The sequence below is a fragment of the Myodes glareolus genome, chromosome 9, assembly GCF_982192425.1.
Source record: "Myodes glareolus chromosome 9, mMyoGla1.1, whole genome shotgun sequence".
Taxonomy (NCBI): Eukaryota; Metazoa; Chordata; class Mammalia; order Rodentia; family Cricetidae; genus Myodes; species Myodes glareolus.
In genome coordinates, this window is record NC_142034.1 from 78,082,353 (window position 1) to 78,098,505 (window position 16,153).

Here is a 16,153-nt window from a genome sequence, read left to right on the forward strand (position 1 = left end):
AATTGTTTTCTTGTTAGTCTCGAGAGCTGGAATACTTAGGACACCATGTGAGGAGTATACGCTGTTAGGAGAGCCAGAGTGAAGGGGCGGATAACCGGAAGTTAGGTTAGGATTCCTAGGAGGGAGAGGCGGGGAAGGTGAGAGGTGAAGGAGCTTGATTTTAAATGTGTCCTCTCACAGCCAGTTGAACTGGATTCTTCAGACAAATTTAAAAAACAAAGCCCAAATTGAAAGGACCATGCCAAAATAAAAGTTTATATTTTTAGGGACTGGAGTATAACTCACTAGAGTGTCCAGCATAGACCAAGCTCTGCTTCAGCACCCAGCGTGGCGGTGCACACCTGCGACCCCCAGCACTCGGAAGTCAAGGCAGAAGGATTCGAAGTTCAAGGTCATCAGTGAATACAAAAGAACTTCAGGGACAGCAGGAGGAACAAGGGACCAAGTCTCACAGTTTTCATTTGCTTTCTGACGCGCTTACTTGAAGCAGAAGATAGATAGGCGCATAGATAGGCAGATAAATAATAGATGATTGATAGATAACCTGAAGGTCAGGAAAGCAAAACAACCAGCCACTGGCTCTTACCTCTACCTCAGTCCAACATCAGAAGAATGTAGGACCCAGGGCAGTTTGGTTCACACCTGCCAAGACAGGCTCTATAGACGAACGGGAAGGTAGGCCTGAGCTGAGTCTGTTTACTCTAAGACAATACCTGGTTCAAAGAAAGACCACAAACTGAGACCACCCATGCTCACCCGGGAATAGATCATCCAAAGGAAATTCCTAATGTTACAACCGTTGTATAAAGGATCACCTGCCAGCCCACACCCATTGCTTTTCACCAGGCACCCCTAGACAAATGTCAGCCAATCAGGGGTCCTGAGCCTTAGAAATCCCTCACCCCTACCTATGCTACTGTAAAACCCAACCCCAACTGCAATATGTTGGACTCACAGAGAGGCTGAGTTTGCAAACCTGGGTAAGAATAAAGGCTCTTTGCTTTTACATACAGGACTCAGTTTCCTAGTTGATTGCGGGGGGGGGGGGGGGAGACTATGTGATCTGGGCATAACAGAAGATGGATAGATGATAGATATAGATACATATTGCTATGTTTATTTAAAATATGTTATTGTTTCAAAGTTATGGGATTTTTAAAAGGATCACATTCTTTGACAAACCAGCTTCACCTACAACTCTAATCCCCAACAGCATTTAAATGTATATAGGCTTTGGTATAATGTGTACTTCTTTCAACATATTTGAAATGGGGAACAAAACCTGTGTATAAGGAAATGATTTAATAAAACACATACATTTTTGTTTCACCTAAACTACATGTCCACCTAAATGAAGTGTGTTATCCAAGAAGAAAATGGGAATTTGCAATATGTAATCATAGACTTATGGGAGGTGTGCCGTGGGTCACAGGAAGTATGTCCTACCCCCACATGGCTGCTGAGCTCCCGAGAAGTGGATGGTCAGGGTTGAGAAAAGTTATGAATGCCTACTGCACCCTAAATTTGTAGGACTTACAGTGGAAAGAATGTGAACACTCCCTAGTGATTTTTTTTAAAAAAATCTATTCCATATTGAGATAAGATAGATTCTTTTAGTGCATCAAGTGAAACAAAATAAATCCTTAAAATTAATATCAACTATTTCTATTTTTAAATCTTATTAATTAATTATTTATTTGTGTGTTTGTGTGGACACACGTGTGTTCATGTGGATGTGTTAGATGGACCTACAGGCCATATTTGTGTGTTTCTGTGGACATACATGTGTTCGTGTGGATGTAACATGGACCTACAGGCCAAAAGAAGGTATCTGGTGTCCTCTTGTATCACTCTGCCTATTCCTTTGAGTCAGTATCTCTCTATGAACTCGGGTCTCAAGTTTTCTCAGTAAACTGGAAGTCATACAGGTAGAGCAATTCCCCTGTCTCTACCCACCACTCCCAGAGCTGGGATTCGGGTATCCTTAGAGTGGTGTCTTCATCTGTAGGGACTGGGATGCTCAGTCCGGCTGTTGTCATTGTTTCTTTTTAATATAGAGAGCAGAAAACTGAAACTGCTCACGTACTTCTTCTTGGTCTAGAAGTACAGAGCAATCACACAGACGACTCCTGGGGAATGAGAGGGGGTTGATGGGAAGGACAGAGATTAGGGGAATTCCAGTGTAAACATAAACTATATTTTTGACGTTTGCTTGACTGAATTTTTTGCTTATTTGTTTTGTTTTAAGTCTCATTTAGTTCAGGAACCTCAAGTATTCAGGTAGCTGAGGCTTTTATTAGATTCCTGGCCTTCCTGGCTCCAGTTCCAGGGTGCTATATTTCAAATATACACCACCATGTTTGTCTTTTCTACCATAATCTGTAACTTTTATTTTTTAATATTTCAGTATAGATTAGCATAGTCTTTGTGTGTTACTTATTTATGTATGTATACCACTGAGCTATATTCTCACCATTATTTTCCTGCTATTGTGTCGTTTTTCGAGACAGGATCTTTTATAACTATCAGGCTGGTCTCATAATAGCAATCCCCCTGCCTAGTGCCAGAAGTGCAGTCATGTGCAACCACACCTGGCTAAAGTATTCACACATGAGGAACCAACCCCAGTACTCCCAGTCAGGAACAGGGCTCAGTTAGCAGTACCGTGCTGGTTTCTTCGTTTTGATCAAGGCTCCATGGTGTGTATGGGGCTAGCATTAGGGACACTTGCGATTCTGCTGCAGATCCAGATTATCTCAGGATAAAGAGTTGAACAACAGCAACAAGGAAATAAACAATCCAAGGAGATCTGTGTCTTCCCGGAACACTGGAAGCAGTTAGCTTCCAGCAGGCTGCCCTGCCCAGAGAGTCCCTGTAACAGCCTGACTGGAAAGAAGCTGCTAGAAGGGTGTGGATGTCAGGGTCAGAGTCTTTACCTGAGCTTCCAGGATGGTGAGGCTGTTGCGTGTGTATTGGGAATTCTTAGCCTGGTTGATGTCATTGTTGGAAGAACAGTGAAAACTGCAGAGAATTCCCTGAGGCCTGGAGCAGACAGGCCTTGAAGTCCCTCACCCTCTGCACTGAGCCTTCCCTCCACCACAGCTCAGCCAACAGCAGGTCAGGAGAGTAGGAGAGTTTGGCCAGGATCTAGCCAGTTTTTGTATGGGGAAATTGTTATAGTCATCCTGGTGACGTACAACCGGGACCACCACAATGGAGGTGGAGGTAGGGAGAGCCAGAGTTCAAGGTCACCTTCTACTACATTCTGAGTTCAAGGTCAGCCTAGCCACGTGATAACCAGGTACAAGTTAGCTATATCCACTTTGTCTGTATTTGGTTGCCTCGTGGCTGACCCAAAGGAAGTAAACAAACATCTGACTGTAAGTTCAAAACTCACCTATGTAGCCTCCCATTGTGCTTCTACTGGACAGTGCTGGTCTAGAAGTACAAAACAAAGTGAAGGGTCATTCCTTGGGGGACCAGGGGACTTTAGCAGAGAAGGCCGAGCCTGGGAGGGGTGTGCACGATTTGAAATGAACAGGGCGTAGTGTGGTGTGGCGTGCTTCTGAACCCAGCACTCAGGAGGCAGAGGAAGAGGGAATACAGTAGCTGAGGTCCAACTGGACCACAAAGCAAACTGCAGTCCAGCCCAGTCTACACAGCAAGGACTTGCATCAAAAAAACAAAACAAAAAAACCAACCAAACAAACAAACAAAAAACTAAGCACACCAAAAACAAGAAGAAAAGAAAAAAAGAGGATCAAAGTTCAAATAATAGGTAGAAATTACAAACAACAACTTGTCAATTTATAAATTATAAGACTAATATAGAAAGCCATAATAAAATAATTTAAAGGTGACACACCTACCATTATCATGTTAAAATAATGAACAACTTTAATCTGATGCCTCATTACTGAATACAAACACGTAAAAACCCATTTTTAAAAACCCTCATTTTTTTTTCTGGAAGAAAAAATTATATAAGCAGAAGAAGTTAGGATACAAATGTACAAAAGAGATTGACCACATAAGAACTAAGTGACTTGAAATAACTTTTACACTTATTTATTTATATATTTTATGTGTGTATCACAGGGCACATGTGGGGGTCAGCGCACAGCTTAGGGCAATCAGCCCTCTCCTTCCATCAAATGGACCCCTGGACTCAAACTCAAGTCACCCGGTTTAGCAGCCTGTGCTTTTACCCACTGCGTCATTTGCTAGCCTACGTGACCTTTGTTTATAATGGCGTTAGGCAGGGCTAACACAGGACACAGCGGATCTGGATGCCTGAAAGAAACACTTCTGACTCATACTTCCTCTTAGTACAGGTCTCCCACTGAAAAACAACTGACACCCAAGCTTTCCTCAGCCTTGATGATCCTAAGATAAAATGGTCACCTCCCTCCTGCTCTCCCCACTTCTCAGTTGAAACCAGAAAGATGGAGGATCTTCGAACGACTACTTTAGGGCACCTCTGTTCATCTCTAGAAGGATCCAGACCTTTTGCCTACAAATCTGGGGTCTAACTGGGTTCTGCTGTAAGTCAATAGATAATCACCTTTGGGAGTAGGCATGAGAGTCATTTGAGCGTCACCAAATCCTATTGCTGTTTGATAGTGATGTTGGATGTTGCTGGAAGTGATATTATATAATGACTACGTTTCTCGAACTCGAGTCATAAGCTTAGAAATGAATATATCCCATTATGAGTTGTATAGAAACAAGCTATTTCTACAAGCACATGCTATATTTGTTTTAAAGGGGGGAAATGATTCATATAAACTGACTTGCTGTTAGCAGGAGAACCATTGAACAGCTTACAATGTCTGTCTTGGGAATTTCAAATCTATAAATCATGGGCAGGGAAACCTCCCTTCTCAGAACCTGTCTGGTCTAATAGGAAACTCCTAAGGACTTGTAAGAGCAAGTTACACATTCTCTCTCTCTCTCTCTCTCTCTCTCTCTCTCTCTCTCTCTCTCTCTTTCTTTCTCTCTCTCTCTCTCTTCCTCTCTCCCCTGGGACAGGGCTGGGATTCTGGAAGTGCTCCACCATACCTCGTGTATGCAGCGCTGGCACTCAACACAGGGTTTGTGCATAGTAGGCAACTACAACTGGCCGACAACCATTTGATTTTTAAAACTATTTATTTGTCTATTTACTGGGGTGTGTGTGTGTGTGTGTGTGTGTGTGTGTGTGTGTATGTGTGTGTGTGTGTATGTATGTATGGGTGCATGCACGAGCACATATGTGATGATTGTGTCTGTGCACATGAGTGAAGGCTAGAAGACATCACTGGGTAACCTCCTTTATCCCCCTCTGTTTGTTCTTTCTGAGGTAGAGCCTTTCCAAGAATTTGGGTCTCAAATTTGCTCTGCTGTGTTGGAAGCTAGCAAGGCCAGGTGATCCCCGTCAAGACGCATACATGCACAATCAGAGATGAGGTTATAGACATGCGCAAGACACTCAGTTTGTTACATGCATGCTGGGTTCTGAATTTCAGCTCTCATAATTATAGAACAAATGTGTTTAACTGCTGAGGCATCGAGCCAGCCTTTGATTTTTTGCTTTTTTTTTGGGGGGGGGGGGTATTCTTGTTTTTGTTTTGAGATAAAGTATCATGCAGCTCGGATAGGCTTGAACTTGTTAGAATCTTTGAATTTTTTCATCTTTATTTAACTTATTTTATGGTGTACATATGATGACCATGTGTGAGCATAGGCTCATGAATGCCACGGTGGGACTGTAGAGATCGGAGGACAACTTTCAGGAGTCCATTCACTCCCTTCACCATGGTTCCAGGGACCAAACTGAAGTTGACAGGGGCTTAGAAACCCAACTCAGGTCACTAGACCTATGCTTAGTCATTCTCCAGCCCTTTTTCCTTTTTGGTTTTGGTTTCTTGTTTTTATTCATTTTTAATTTGGCTGCCCTGTCTCTTCCTCTCTCTTGGGTTTATTTCCATATCTATATATTGATTTATTTACATTTCTCATATTCTGTGAATTGGATTTTGTGTTATATTTTTAAAGATTTATTTGAGGTTGTGGTGTGTATGTGTGTGTGCATACATGCACATGTGTGTGCAATACATGTGCCTAAGCACATGTACAAAGACTAGAAGAGGAAATCTTGTGTCCTCCTCTATTACTGTTTCCATGAAGCAGGGACTGCCCCTGAACACCAGCACTTGGAATGGTCTCACCCACGTCTAGGGTAGGTGTTCCCACCTCAATTCCCCTAAACTAGAAAACACCTCACAGACATGGCCAGAGCTTCCTCTCCAAGGTGACTTAGACCTGTCAAGTTAGAAATCAACAAAAACGATCACACTGTATGATCAGCCATTCTCCTACTTCTCTGCTAGGCTGGAAGCCAGGATGCTCCAGCCGTCCTCTTATCTCTGCTCTTCTCTACTAGGGCTGCAGGCATGCCGTAGACCCCGTCTCACTGCACAGGAGCCGAGTTCCAAACTCTAGTCCATGCATGCACAGTAGCCATTCTTAACCACCGCGCCATGTCTCCGCCCTCTCCCTTCAAAGATGTTAAGCTGCATCTTTGCCATTTCCTGGGCCTCTTCTACTATCTCCTTTGGTCCTTCATTTTTTCCTGTGCCGCTCACCAATTCCATCCCAAACATGTGACAGTAAGTGGGCACAGGTCTAAAACCAAGGGTTCTAAATCCAACTTGCTGCCACCTTCTGGTGGCCCTGACCTTGACCTATTTCTCTTTGATGAGGACAAGAAACGGGAGAACATCATTATAATGCTTAATTTAACTGTTATAAACAAAGAAAAACAAAAATATTCCAATTTTTCGTAAAGTATGTAAAAGGAAAAACTGAAATACCTATGGTATCATTATTGATTTGGGTATTTTTTCCATATGCTAAGCAGAGAAATATAAAATTCTAGGACCTTCTTTCTTATCTTAAAAATGTAGCATTATCTTCTGGCAACAGTACAAAGTCTGTGGTAGAGATTTTGATTGTGTTTCCTGTTGTCCCTAGAGACTAAACAGTGTCCAGCATGAAGTAATCACTAATAAAGATCTCCTGAATGAATAGATAAGATCCTTCCTCCTGTTGGATCAATTAGACTTTCACAAGACCAGAAATGTGATTCATTCTACTGTCCCAGTACCAAAGTGCCTGCACAATGCAACCACTTAAAAGTGTTTGCCACTGGGCAAGGTAGACACAGCACTTGGGAGAAAAAGGCAGAAGGATTAGGAGTCCAAGGCCATCCTGGTGAATTCAAGAGCAGCCTGGGATATGTGAGACCTTATCACAAATCAAAAGCCAAAAAAAAAAAAAAACCCTGAAAGGGAGAGAGAGAGAGAGAGAGAGAGAGAGAGAGAGAGAGAGAGAGAGAGAGAGAGAGAGAGAGAGAGAGAAAGAGCATCAGCTCTAAGCAAAGCTACCTGGTTCTTTTTAAAACCATACCCATACCATGTGTGTTAGTTAGCTTTCCAGTTGCTATGACGAAATACCTGACCAAAGCCTCTTTAAAAGGAAAGAGTTCATTTTGACTTGTCAGTCAAGAGGACATGGTCCATCACGGTGGTGAGACATGCTAGTAGGAACAAGAGTGGGCTGGTCACATGGCATCAGCAGAAAGAGACGGATGCTGGTGCTAAGTTTGCTTTCTCTTTTCACGCAGTTCAAGACACCGCCCGGTGGAATGACTCCACCCACCTCAACTCCCTTAAATGCCTCACAGACTTGGCCAGAGAGTCATCTCCAAGGTTATGTTTAGATCCTGTCAAGTTAGCAATCCTTAGAAACTGTCACACCACGTAATCAACCATCCCCCTATTGATGTCAAAAGTCCCCTGCAAATACCAGCACAGTATCATCTTTGGATCCATGCCCTTGCTTAAAGACTTTGCCCAATAAGAACGCTGATGGAGGAAACCACTGGGTTGGTTTAAATGTGCTCAAAACCCTCCCCAGTGCAGTCTATAACTTAAAAACATCTGCTACTACTTTCCTCACCTGCATGAGAGCCGCTGCTTCTAACTGAATTTTGTCAGCTGGCCTCCCTTCCATACCCTCCTGAGAAAGCCAGTACCTCTCATAACTAGCTAGATGCAGCCTAAACAACAAAATCCATACAAGAAAAACTTGTACAAACAGCCAGATACGTGTGTCCCCTTTGACAAATATCTTCCGATCTCCAGTGCAAAATTCTTTCGACAAAGCTATCTTTCTGCTCATTTAATTTTTTGACTCTGGGCTATTTAATTAGGTTCTGTTACATATGGGAACCAACACAAACCAAGGCACTGAATGGACCATCATAAGCCAGACAAAATGGATCTCCACCAGCTTAGAAATTTGGCTTTGTGACCACTGTCCTTGTAGTGGAAGGTCTGAGGCTGACGACACAGACTGCAGCCAGGACTCTTCCTTCTTTCAATTAGGAAACAGCATGAGCATCCCAGGTGCTGGTTCTTCTTCTGTGAGAAACACAGCCCCAGTTTCCTCTGGGAATGGAGAAGTTGTCAGAGGTGCTTCCCTCTGAGCACACAACCGCCAAGGTTGGACTTCGGCAAGGGGAGTTTCCTTTTACAGTCAGCAGGCCCGTGAGGAACCTTTGCTTGTTGTGAAGGGGGGTCTGGCCCCATAGCACAGAATGCTCACAAACTCTCCATGCTCCTACTTCAGCCTTCTGAGGGCTGGAATTAATGACAGGTCTGCACCACCACGCTCCCACTCAGAAGTTGTTGGGACTGAGATGGGGGCGGGTCGTGTAAAGATACAACATTGCATATAGGCAGAAGGTCCAGAGAGAACCTTAATTACTGTCTCGTCCTGTTCTCATCCTTCCTTTCTTTATTTATCTCATGTGTGACCACATATGTGCGTATGCACATTCAAATGTGTGTGGGAAGATCAGAGGGCAACCTCCATTGTTTTTCCTCAGGAACACCGTCCACCTTATTTCGAGACAGGGGCTCTCAGTGACTTGGAACTCACCAACAAGGTTAAGCTGCCTGGCAACCAAGCCACAGGGACCTGCTCTGTCTCCACTTCCCCATCTCTGAGTTTACAGACATGCATTTAGCACGCCTAGCTTTTCCGTGTGGGTTCTGGGATCAGACTCCGGCTCCTCATGCTTGCACAAGCGCTTCACTGTCTGAACCATCTTTCCAGCCTCCCTGTGTGTTTGCTTGATTTTTTTTTCTCTTCTGTTTTTAAAACAAAGTCTATCATCAGAGCCCAGGGTGGCCTTGAACTCACGATCCTCTTTCCTCAGACATAAGTTATGTAATTATAAGCATGTGCCACCTGTGCCACCTGACTTTTTCTTAATCGGTCAAAGTCCGAAATCTCTAGAAAAATTAGTGGCCACTTCATATTTCCTGCATCCACACAGACCTGCACCTATCTACCTTACTTAGCCTAACATTCCTCTGACCTGTTGAAGAGTTTTGGGGACACACCACAATCCTGAATGTCCAGGTACTCCAGAGACACCAGACTAAGCATTCCTAATGGGTGAAGGCACATGTGAGCTTCAGCATCCATGATTAGCACTCTCTGGGTTGGGGGAAGATCCTGTCCCTGGAACTCAAGAGGTAACGATGCATTTCCATATAGCATAGGTTACAGCTGAATCCCCTTCTGAGCTAATTATCCCTAGAAAACAGGGACACTTTTCTTGGTGGCCAGAACCTCCCAAACTCTTCAGGTGTTATATCTCATAGTTTTCAAAACGGAAAATAGCAAAGTCGAAAATGAAGGGGAGCCTTAAAAAGTGCGAGCCCAGGGGTGGTCAAGATGGCTGCCCGCTGGTGACGTAGCAATAGTACTCATTGGCGTTCTCTATTTCATAGATGTTCTCCTCGATGGTATAGATGTTTTCCTCTGACCGGTTTCTGCCTGCTCCCGCATTCGTTAGCCCCACTGGAGGGAGGTTGGCCAGTGTGATGAGGCTGTGAAGATAAAAGAATGCTGTTGACAGAATTCCCAGAGAACAGAGAACAGAGTTAAAGGAGCCGTCTTCACTGAGGACAGCAGCCAACTGACACTCAGGACCCTGCACTGGGGTGCGCACTGAGAGAAACCCAGGCAGTAATTTGGGGAACAATTAAGGATATGTAATTACTCTTAATTTTCTTAGCTATGTAAACCCTAGTCCCTGTTCTTAAGAGTTGTAGGCTGAAGGGTTTGGGATGTGTCAAGATGCCTGCAACATCTTTACAAGTGGTTGAGAGAAAGCCCTGTGCGTACTGAGAAAAACATAGGTGTTCCAAGTGTTGATTAGGAGTTGAAGGTAGCGTGCTTTAATGTCCCTTGCGCTGCTGTTTCAACCCTCTGTGAACTCCAACAGTTTGAAAAGGAATAGGAACCAATCAGGCTTGAGCTGGAATTCTGTGTTTCTTCCCAACACCCAACAGCATGACTTGGGTGAACGCATTTGTTTGTGTGTGTGTGTGTGTGTGTGTGTGTGTGTGTGTGTGTGTGTGTGGTTGGTTGCTCATATGGTTGGGGTTTTAAATGTTTTTAGTACTTTTGTACAAAATAAGGGTTTCATGACAACCTTTCCACAGTCATATATTCTGTGCTTTGCCCATATTCACACACCTCATCAATATCTCCTGTGCCCCCTTCTCTTCCCAAATACTCTTCTATTGATTCTCACGTTACCCATGTGTCTTCAAGACAGTTACGCACTGTCCTGTGCATCTGGAGACTCCAACAGCGAACAACGTACATATATCCATAGATATCTAACTTAGTAAACCCTCTGCCTGAGTTCTCTCAACTCTAGGAAGGGAAGTGAGAACTGTGCAGCAGGGCTGATGAGGGGAGCACTGGATCATTCGCTCCTTAGAGCTGATCACTGGTACTTGTTAGAAACTGTGCTGGAGTTACAGCAGTCAAACACAGCGTTCTAGTTCCTAGTTCGCAATAGGCTTACAGTCCCAGGTCGAGCTAAGTACTGAGCACATCATTTCATGGATAACGAATTGATGCCTGTCAGCATTACCTGTGAATATGTTTCCAGTTTCCCTTCTGATGAATCATAATGGTACTGATACTATATTTGGATTTATATGACTTTTCACTTTATATTACCTTGTCTTTGGAACATTCTGAAAATTTTTGATTTCTGAATTAAGAGGTGGTTTCTATATTCAGCAGATAATTATATTTTCCATTGAAATACATTACAATTTTTCATGTATGGAATCCTACTAAAACTGTAAGATCCCCCCCTCTGCCTCTGTCTCTGTTTCTGTGTGTGTGTGTCTCTGTCCCTCTCTCTTTCTCTCTCTTTCTCTCTCTCTCTCTCTCTCTCTCTCTCTCTCTCTCTCTCTCTCACACACACACACACACATGATGTGTGTGTGTGTGTGTGTGTGTGTGTGTGTGTGTGTGTAACTAAACAGTCAGGAGTGGAGTAATGATGAGCATCACCTGAAGAGTTTTGAGAACAATACCATCTCGGGCTCCATCCCCCAAGATCCTGATTCAGTTCCTTTAGGTGTGTCCTGTATCTGCAGGATTAGTGCCCAGTACATCCTAACACACTGCCACAGCCGGACATGCCTAGGCAGGGCTATAAAACCCTGACCATAGCGGCTTGATTTTTGTTGTTGTTATTATTTGTTTGTTTTTCTCTCTCATTCTGGTAACACCATGAAAATAGTAAGCACTCAGCTAGAGGTGCAGTTCACTGGAAACTAGAGACAAATTTTTTTTAGTAATAAGGTCAACTATACACATCAGCTTTGGAACTGAGGAAGCTAAATGTACAGGAGGACAAATATTGAATTTTCATTTCATAAACAGAGGAAGTCTAACCTAAGATTTCAAAGCTTCCAATAGGAACTTCTCGGAGGAAGACTAAAATCATAAGATGGTAGGGATCCCCATTACCCTTTTCCCTCTTCTGTGTTCTTACCTTGAATTCTGTAACTTCTTTTTCTTATAAGAATACCCTGGGTAAAGGTGGAAGAAAAACCAATGAATACTTTTCTAAGACAATTTGAAAGAAGAAACAAAATAGACAGGTTGGAGATGAGAGCGGCTCGGTGACATTTGGTCTTGCCTTAGAACAAACTAAATCAACCTGTTAGCAATCTTAGGATGATGTTAACAATAAGAATGTGGAGCTCTTACTTAACAAAAATTGTGAGGACTATTCTGTGTGCATTGCAGTTTTGTAGGCACCGAGGACACACAGGGAGAGTTGTGAGTTCTGACTCCATGAAGCATACCTCTGAGTGAGGAAAGAAGGAAGGAGGGAAGAAAGAGTGGAGGGAGGGAAGGAGGAGAGGAAGGACAGAAACAAATAATTTCAAATTGCACTGTGTTATAAAATGAAACCAGCACCATACTAAACCAGAACCAGAGAAGGTTAGGCGAGCACATTAAGGTGCGACTTTTGAGGTCTGTTCGGAAAGAACAGAATGAGTCACCTATGTCAAGAGCGAGGGCAAATACTTCAGGAACAGAGAACTCTCAGCAGAGATCTGAGTCGGTGTCAAAACCAAAACAATAATGAGAGCAAAAGAGTGGCCCCCAACAATCTAAGAGGTAAGCTGAGGCTTGGCCCCAAAGGCCTTTTCAGTTATTATCTTGTAATCCCAGCCTTTGGGATGCGGAGGTAGGAGGATCAAGTGTTCAGTCAAGCAAGCAATCCATGAGATCCATCTCAACCAAACAAACCAACTAAACAACAACAAAAAGAATTTGGACAGTATGAGACAGCAAGGTCGGTAGGTCACCATTGAATGACAGTATGATCTGGTTACTCTGTAGAGAACTAATTAAAAGGAGAAATTAAAAAAAAAAAAACAATAACCAAGCAAGATGCAGAACAATGAAGCGGTCTTAGATCTATTTTGCACAGAGACTGCAATTGATGCTGATTACATATTGAGATGTTGAAAAAAAATTCTGGGATGACTTCTGCATTTCTGGCATAAGGAACCAGAGATAGAGAGAGAGAGAGAGAGAGAGAGAGAGAGAGAGAGAGAAATAATGAAGATGTCCAGGGCATGACAGCTGTGTCCTGGTGGGTGGAATTTGGAAGCAGGAGCCTTGTGTCTGACATGACTGTATGAACCTTCAAAGTGGAGCTATTACCTGGACAGAGAGACAGGATGCATCAACATTTTAAGAGTTGAAAAGATTACAGTGAATATTTAAGTCCATGGAACTTATGGTATAAAGTAGAACGTTTTTTTCACAAAGAGTAAAAGGCCAAATCCTGAGGAAATTTAGCTTTCAAACACCAGGCAGCAGATGAAACATGTAAACAATGGGAAGGGCCAGCCAGTCAAATACAACAAATGGTGTTTCCAAAGCCAAAAGAGAACATTTTAGGACAAAGCATGGATTCTTTGTCCTTATAGATATTATTGCAGAAAGTCTAACCACAACAAAGACAAGGCTATCTGTGACCACTAGTAAAATGGAAGCAATTTGGGACTGACTAAAATTATGTCTGTGGCACTTTAAGGATTGAAGTGAGAAGGACAGTTCAGAAGGAAAACACTGGCACAGGGAGCAGACCTTTGCTGTTTCCTTGGTTGGGAGAGGGTTGAAGGAGGTTAAGAAGCAATGAAGCATGGGTGATCATTTAAGTCAGAAAGCCAGAGGACTGATGGGCACTTCCCGGTCCGCTTGTGGCTCTAATGTCATGACTTAAGAGCAGGCCACCTCATCTGTCAGATTGCTACCCACAAAATCTAGGGGAAAAAATTATAAACTGAACAGAACATTTTGTTCTATTCCTTAAAACAACCCTCTGTGTTGACCCTTGCCCGTCTAAATCCACTGTGGCTGATCAAGGAACTCCTACAAACACCAAAGTGTGTTCAAGTGCCTTATATAAAACACCATTAATACCTGTCACATTCTATCACACACTTTAAAGGACCTCAAGGCAGCGTGTAACAACTAGCATGATATAAACATTATACTTAAATAGCTGCTTCTTTCTTTGGGGGACTAAAATGTCTATACATGTTAAGGCTAAATAATTTTCAATTATTTTTGACTTTATGGTTGAGTCCAGAGATGTGGAACCCGTGTGCACTGAAAGTTAGGAGTTATATGTGCATTAGATTCCATCCATGCCTCTTTTAAAGACAAGAATTGAGCATAGGCTTATTCAGCAGAAGAGAGAAATAACTCCCAACATGGGGAGGGACTCCAAGGGAGGACTACCCACCTAACTTCTTACCTTTTACATAAATTACAAAAGCCCCTAATTTCTAGGTCCCGGAAGAACTCAAAACGTAGCACAAGTTATTATTTCTGCTGTGATCATTTAGCAGTCTCCAGATCTCATGTTCAACTGAGCAGTCCCCACTGTTTCCTGCAGCCTCTGGGCGAGCTCGTGTGAGTGGATATGGGGTTGTTTCTTTCTTGGGAAAGCCCATTTACCAAGAAGTAGAAAATCAATCAGGAGAAATTAGGCTGATTTCAATCCTATATTCATCAATTAACTGTATGGATTTGAACATATTAACACATCAGCATGCTGGTTGTCCAGCCAGGTATCAATCGTCCTAGTATATTTTGTATTTAATATCATAGTTAAAGGACCTAACATCTTTAAAGTCCTCGGCAACTTAAGTTCCCGGTAAGGGTGACCGAGCAATCCTGGTTTTTCTCAGATGGGCCCAGTTTTACCAATGGAAGTTCCACATTTTAGGAACTTCCTTCAGCCTTGTGAAAATCTGAGATGGCTAATGACCTGACATAGATAGTCCCTGTCGTGTGTTCAGGAGAAAGGCTTGATGTGGGATTCTCCTCTATATGCTGTGAATATGTTTTATTACCACTGGTTAATAAAGAAGTTGCTTTGGCCAGTGACTTAGCAGAGTAAAGGCAGGCAGGAAATTCAGAGATAGAGAGAGAGTAGGTGGAGTCAAGCAGACTCTGGCCCGTCACTGAGGGAACAAGACATGTTGAAAATGAGGAAACACCACAGTCACGAGGCAATACATAGACTAATAGAGATGGATTAATTTAAGTTGTAAGGGTTATTTAAAAAGAAGCCTGGGTTAATAGGCCAAATGACGTTGTAATTAATATGGTTTCTGTGTGATTATTTGGGCCTGGGAAGCCGAGAAACAAAGTGCAGTCTTCATTTACAAAGGGTGTTATAATGCATTACACTCTGGTGAAACGCCTTCTTCTCAGCTCTCAGAGAGACTATATCACAATTATGAAATGGTGGAAGGCTTTGGACTTATGGGAACATTTGGATCTTTAATGTGACAATGGCCTCCAAGTACAATAACCAAACTGAAAAAAACCTTTTCCCCTGAAACAGGGTCTCCTGCAGCCCACCCTGGCCTGGAACTCAGTGTGTAGCTGACGATGGCCTTGTACTTCTTATCCTCCTGCTTCTACCTCCAGAGAGTTCTGTGATTACAGAACTTACAGTACACCCCCATACCTTCTTTTATGGGGTTCTTGTGTTTCCTGTATGCCACAAAAATACGTTAACAACTGCACTACATGCCCAGACCCCGAGTTGTCTATTTAAATAAAGACAAATAGCTCTATTGCTGAGCACTGTGAGGAGAAACCCCAGTCTGGAAGCCCAGGCATGGTTCAGTGTTAAAGGGAGGCGCCTGAGAAAGCAATATAGAAACCCACAGAGAGAGGTTATATTGTTGGGCTTCCTAATAAGCATGGGTATATTTATATTTTAAATAGAGTAGCTCTTTCAGTGAGTGAGAGAGAGACAGAGAGAAGAAAGGACTGGGGTAGGGAGGGGGAGAGATGAGACAAAGGGAGGGGAGGGGAAAGAAGGAGAGGGGAAGAGCAGAAAGGAGAGGTACCCAAATGTTTCAACTCACATAAGGCCAGAGGACAGTCTGAGAGAAGAAATTCATTATCTTCTTCCACCACGTGGGTCTCTCAGATCAAACTCAGAGCATCAGGCTTGTGACAGGCACCTTAACCCACTAAGCCATCACACCAGCCCCAAGATTAGCTTTTGGATCTAAAGATAGCCATTCTGGTTGTCTGCCCCACTTGAAAGTCTAGACTTGGACCTTGCTCACAGTGAAACTTGGAGAACTCAGCTGCTCTCAGCAAGCTTTACTTCCCTCTGCCCTAGACTGGGAAGGAATAGTACCGCCTAGTTTATAACCGTTGATGACTAAGATGT

General features: G+C 43.1%; 1 protein-coding gene across 1 annotated transcript in view; it reads right to left on the bottom strand.

Annotated features, from left to right (window-relative positions):
- Positions 1 to 4,052: 4,052 nt before the first annotated feature.
- The window catches only part of Havcr2 (hepatitis A virus cellular receptor 2), a 28,007-nt gene continuing 15,906 nt past the window's right edge, over positions 4,053 to 16,153 (bottom strand). Inside the window, exons 6-7 of the mRNA XM_087910698.1 lie at positions 11,921 to 11,957; positions 4,053 to 9,944 (exon numbers count right to left, since the gene is read on the bottom strand). Of these exons, the coding sequence (XP_087766824.1) occupies positions 9,785 to 9,944; positions 11,921 to 11,957 (197 nt within the window). The 3' untranslated portion in view covers positions 4,053 to 9,784. The remainder of the gene's footprint in view (positions 9,945 to 11,920; positions 11,958 to 16,153) is intronic.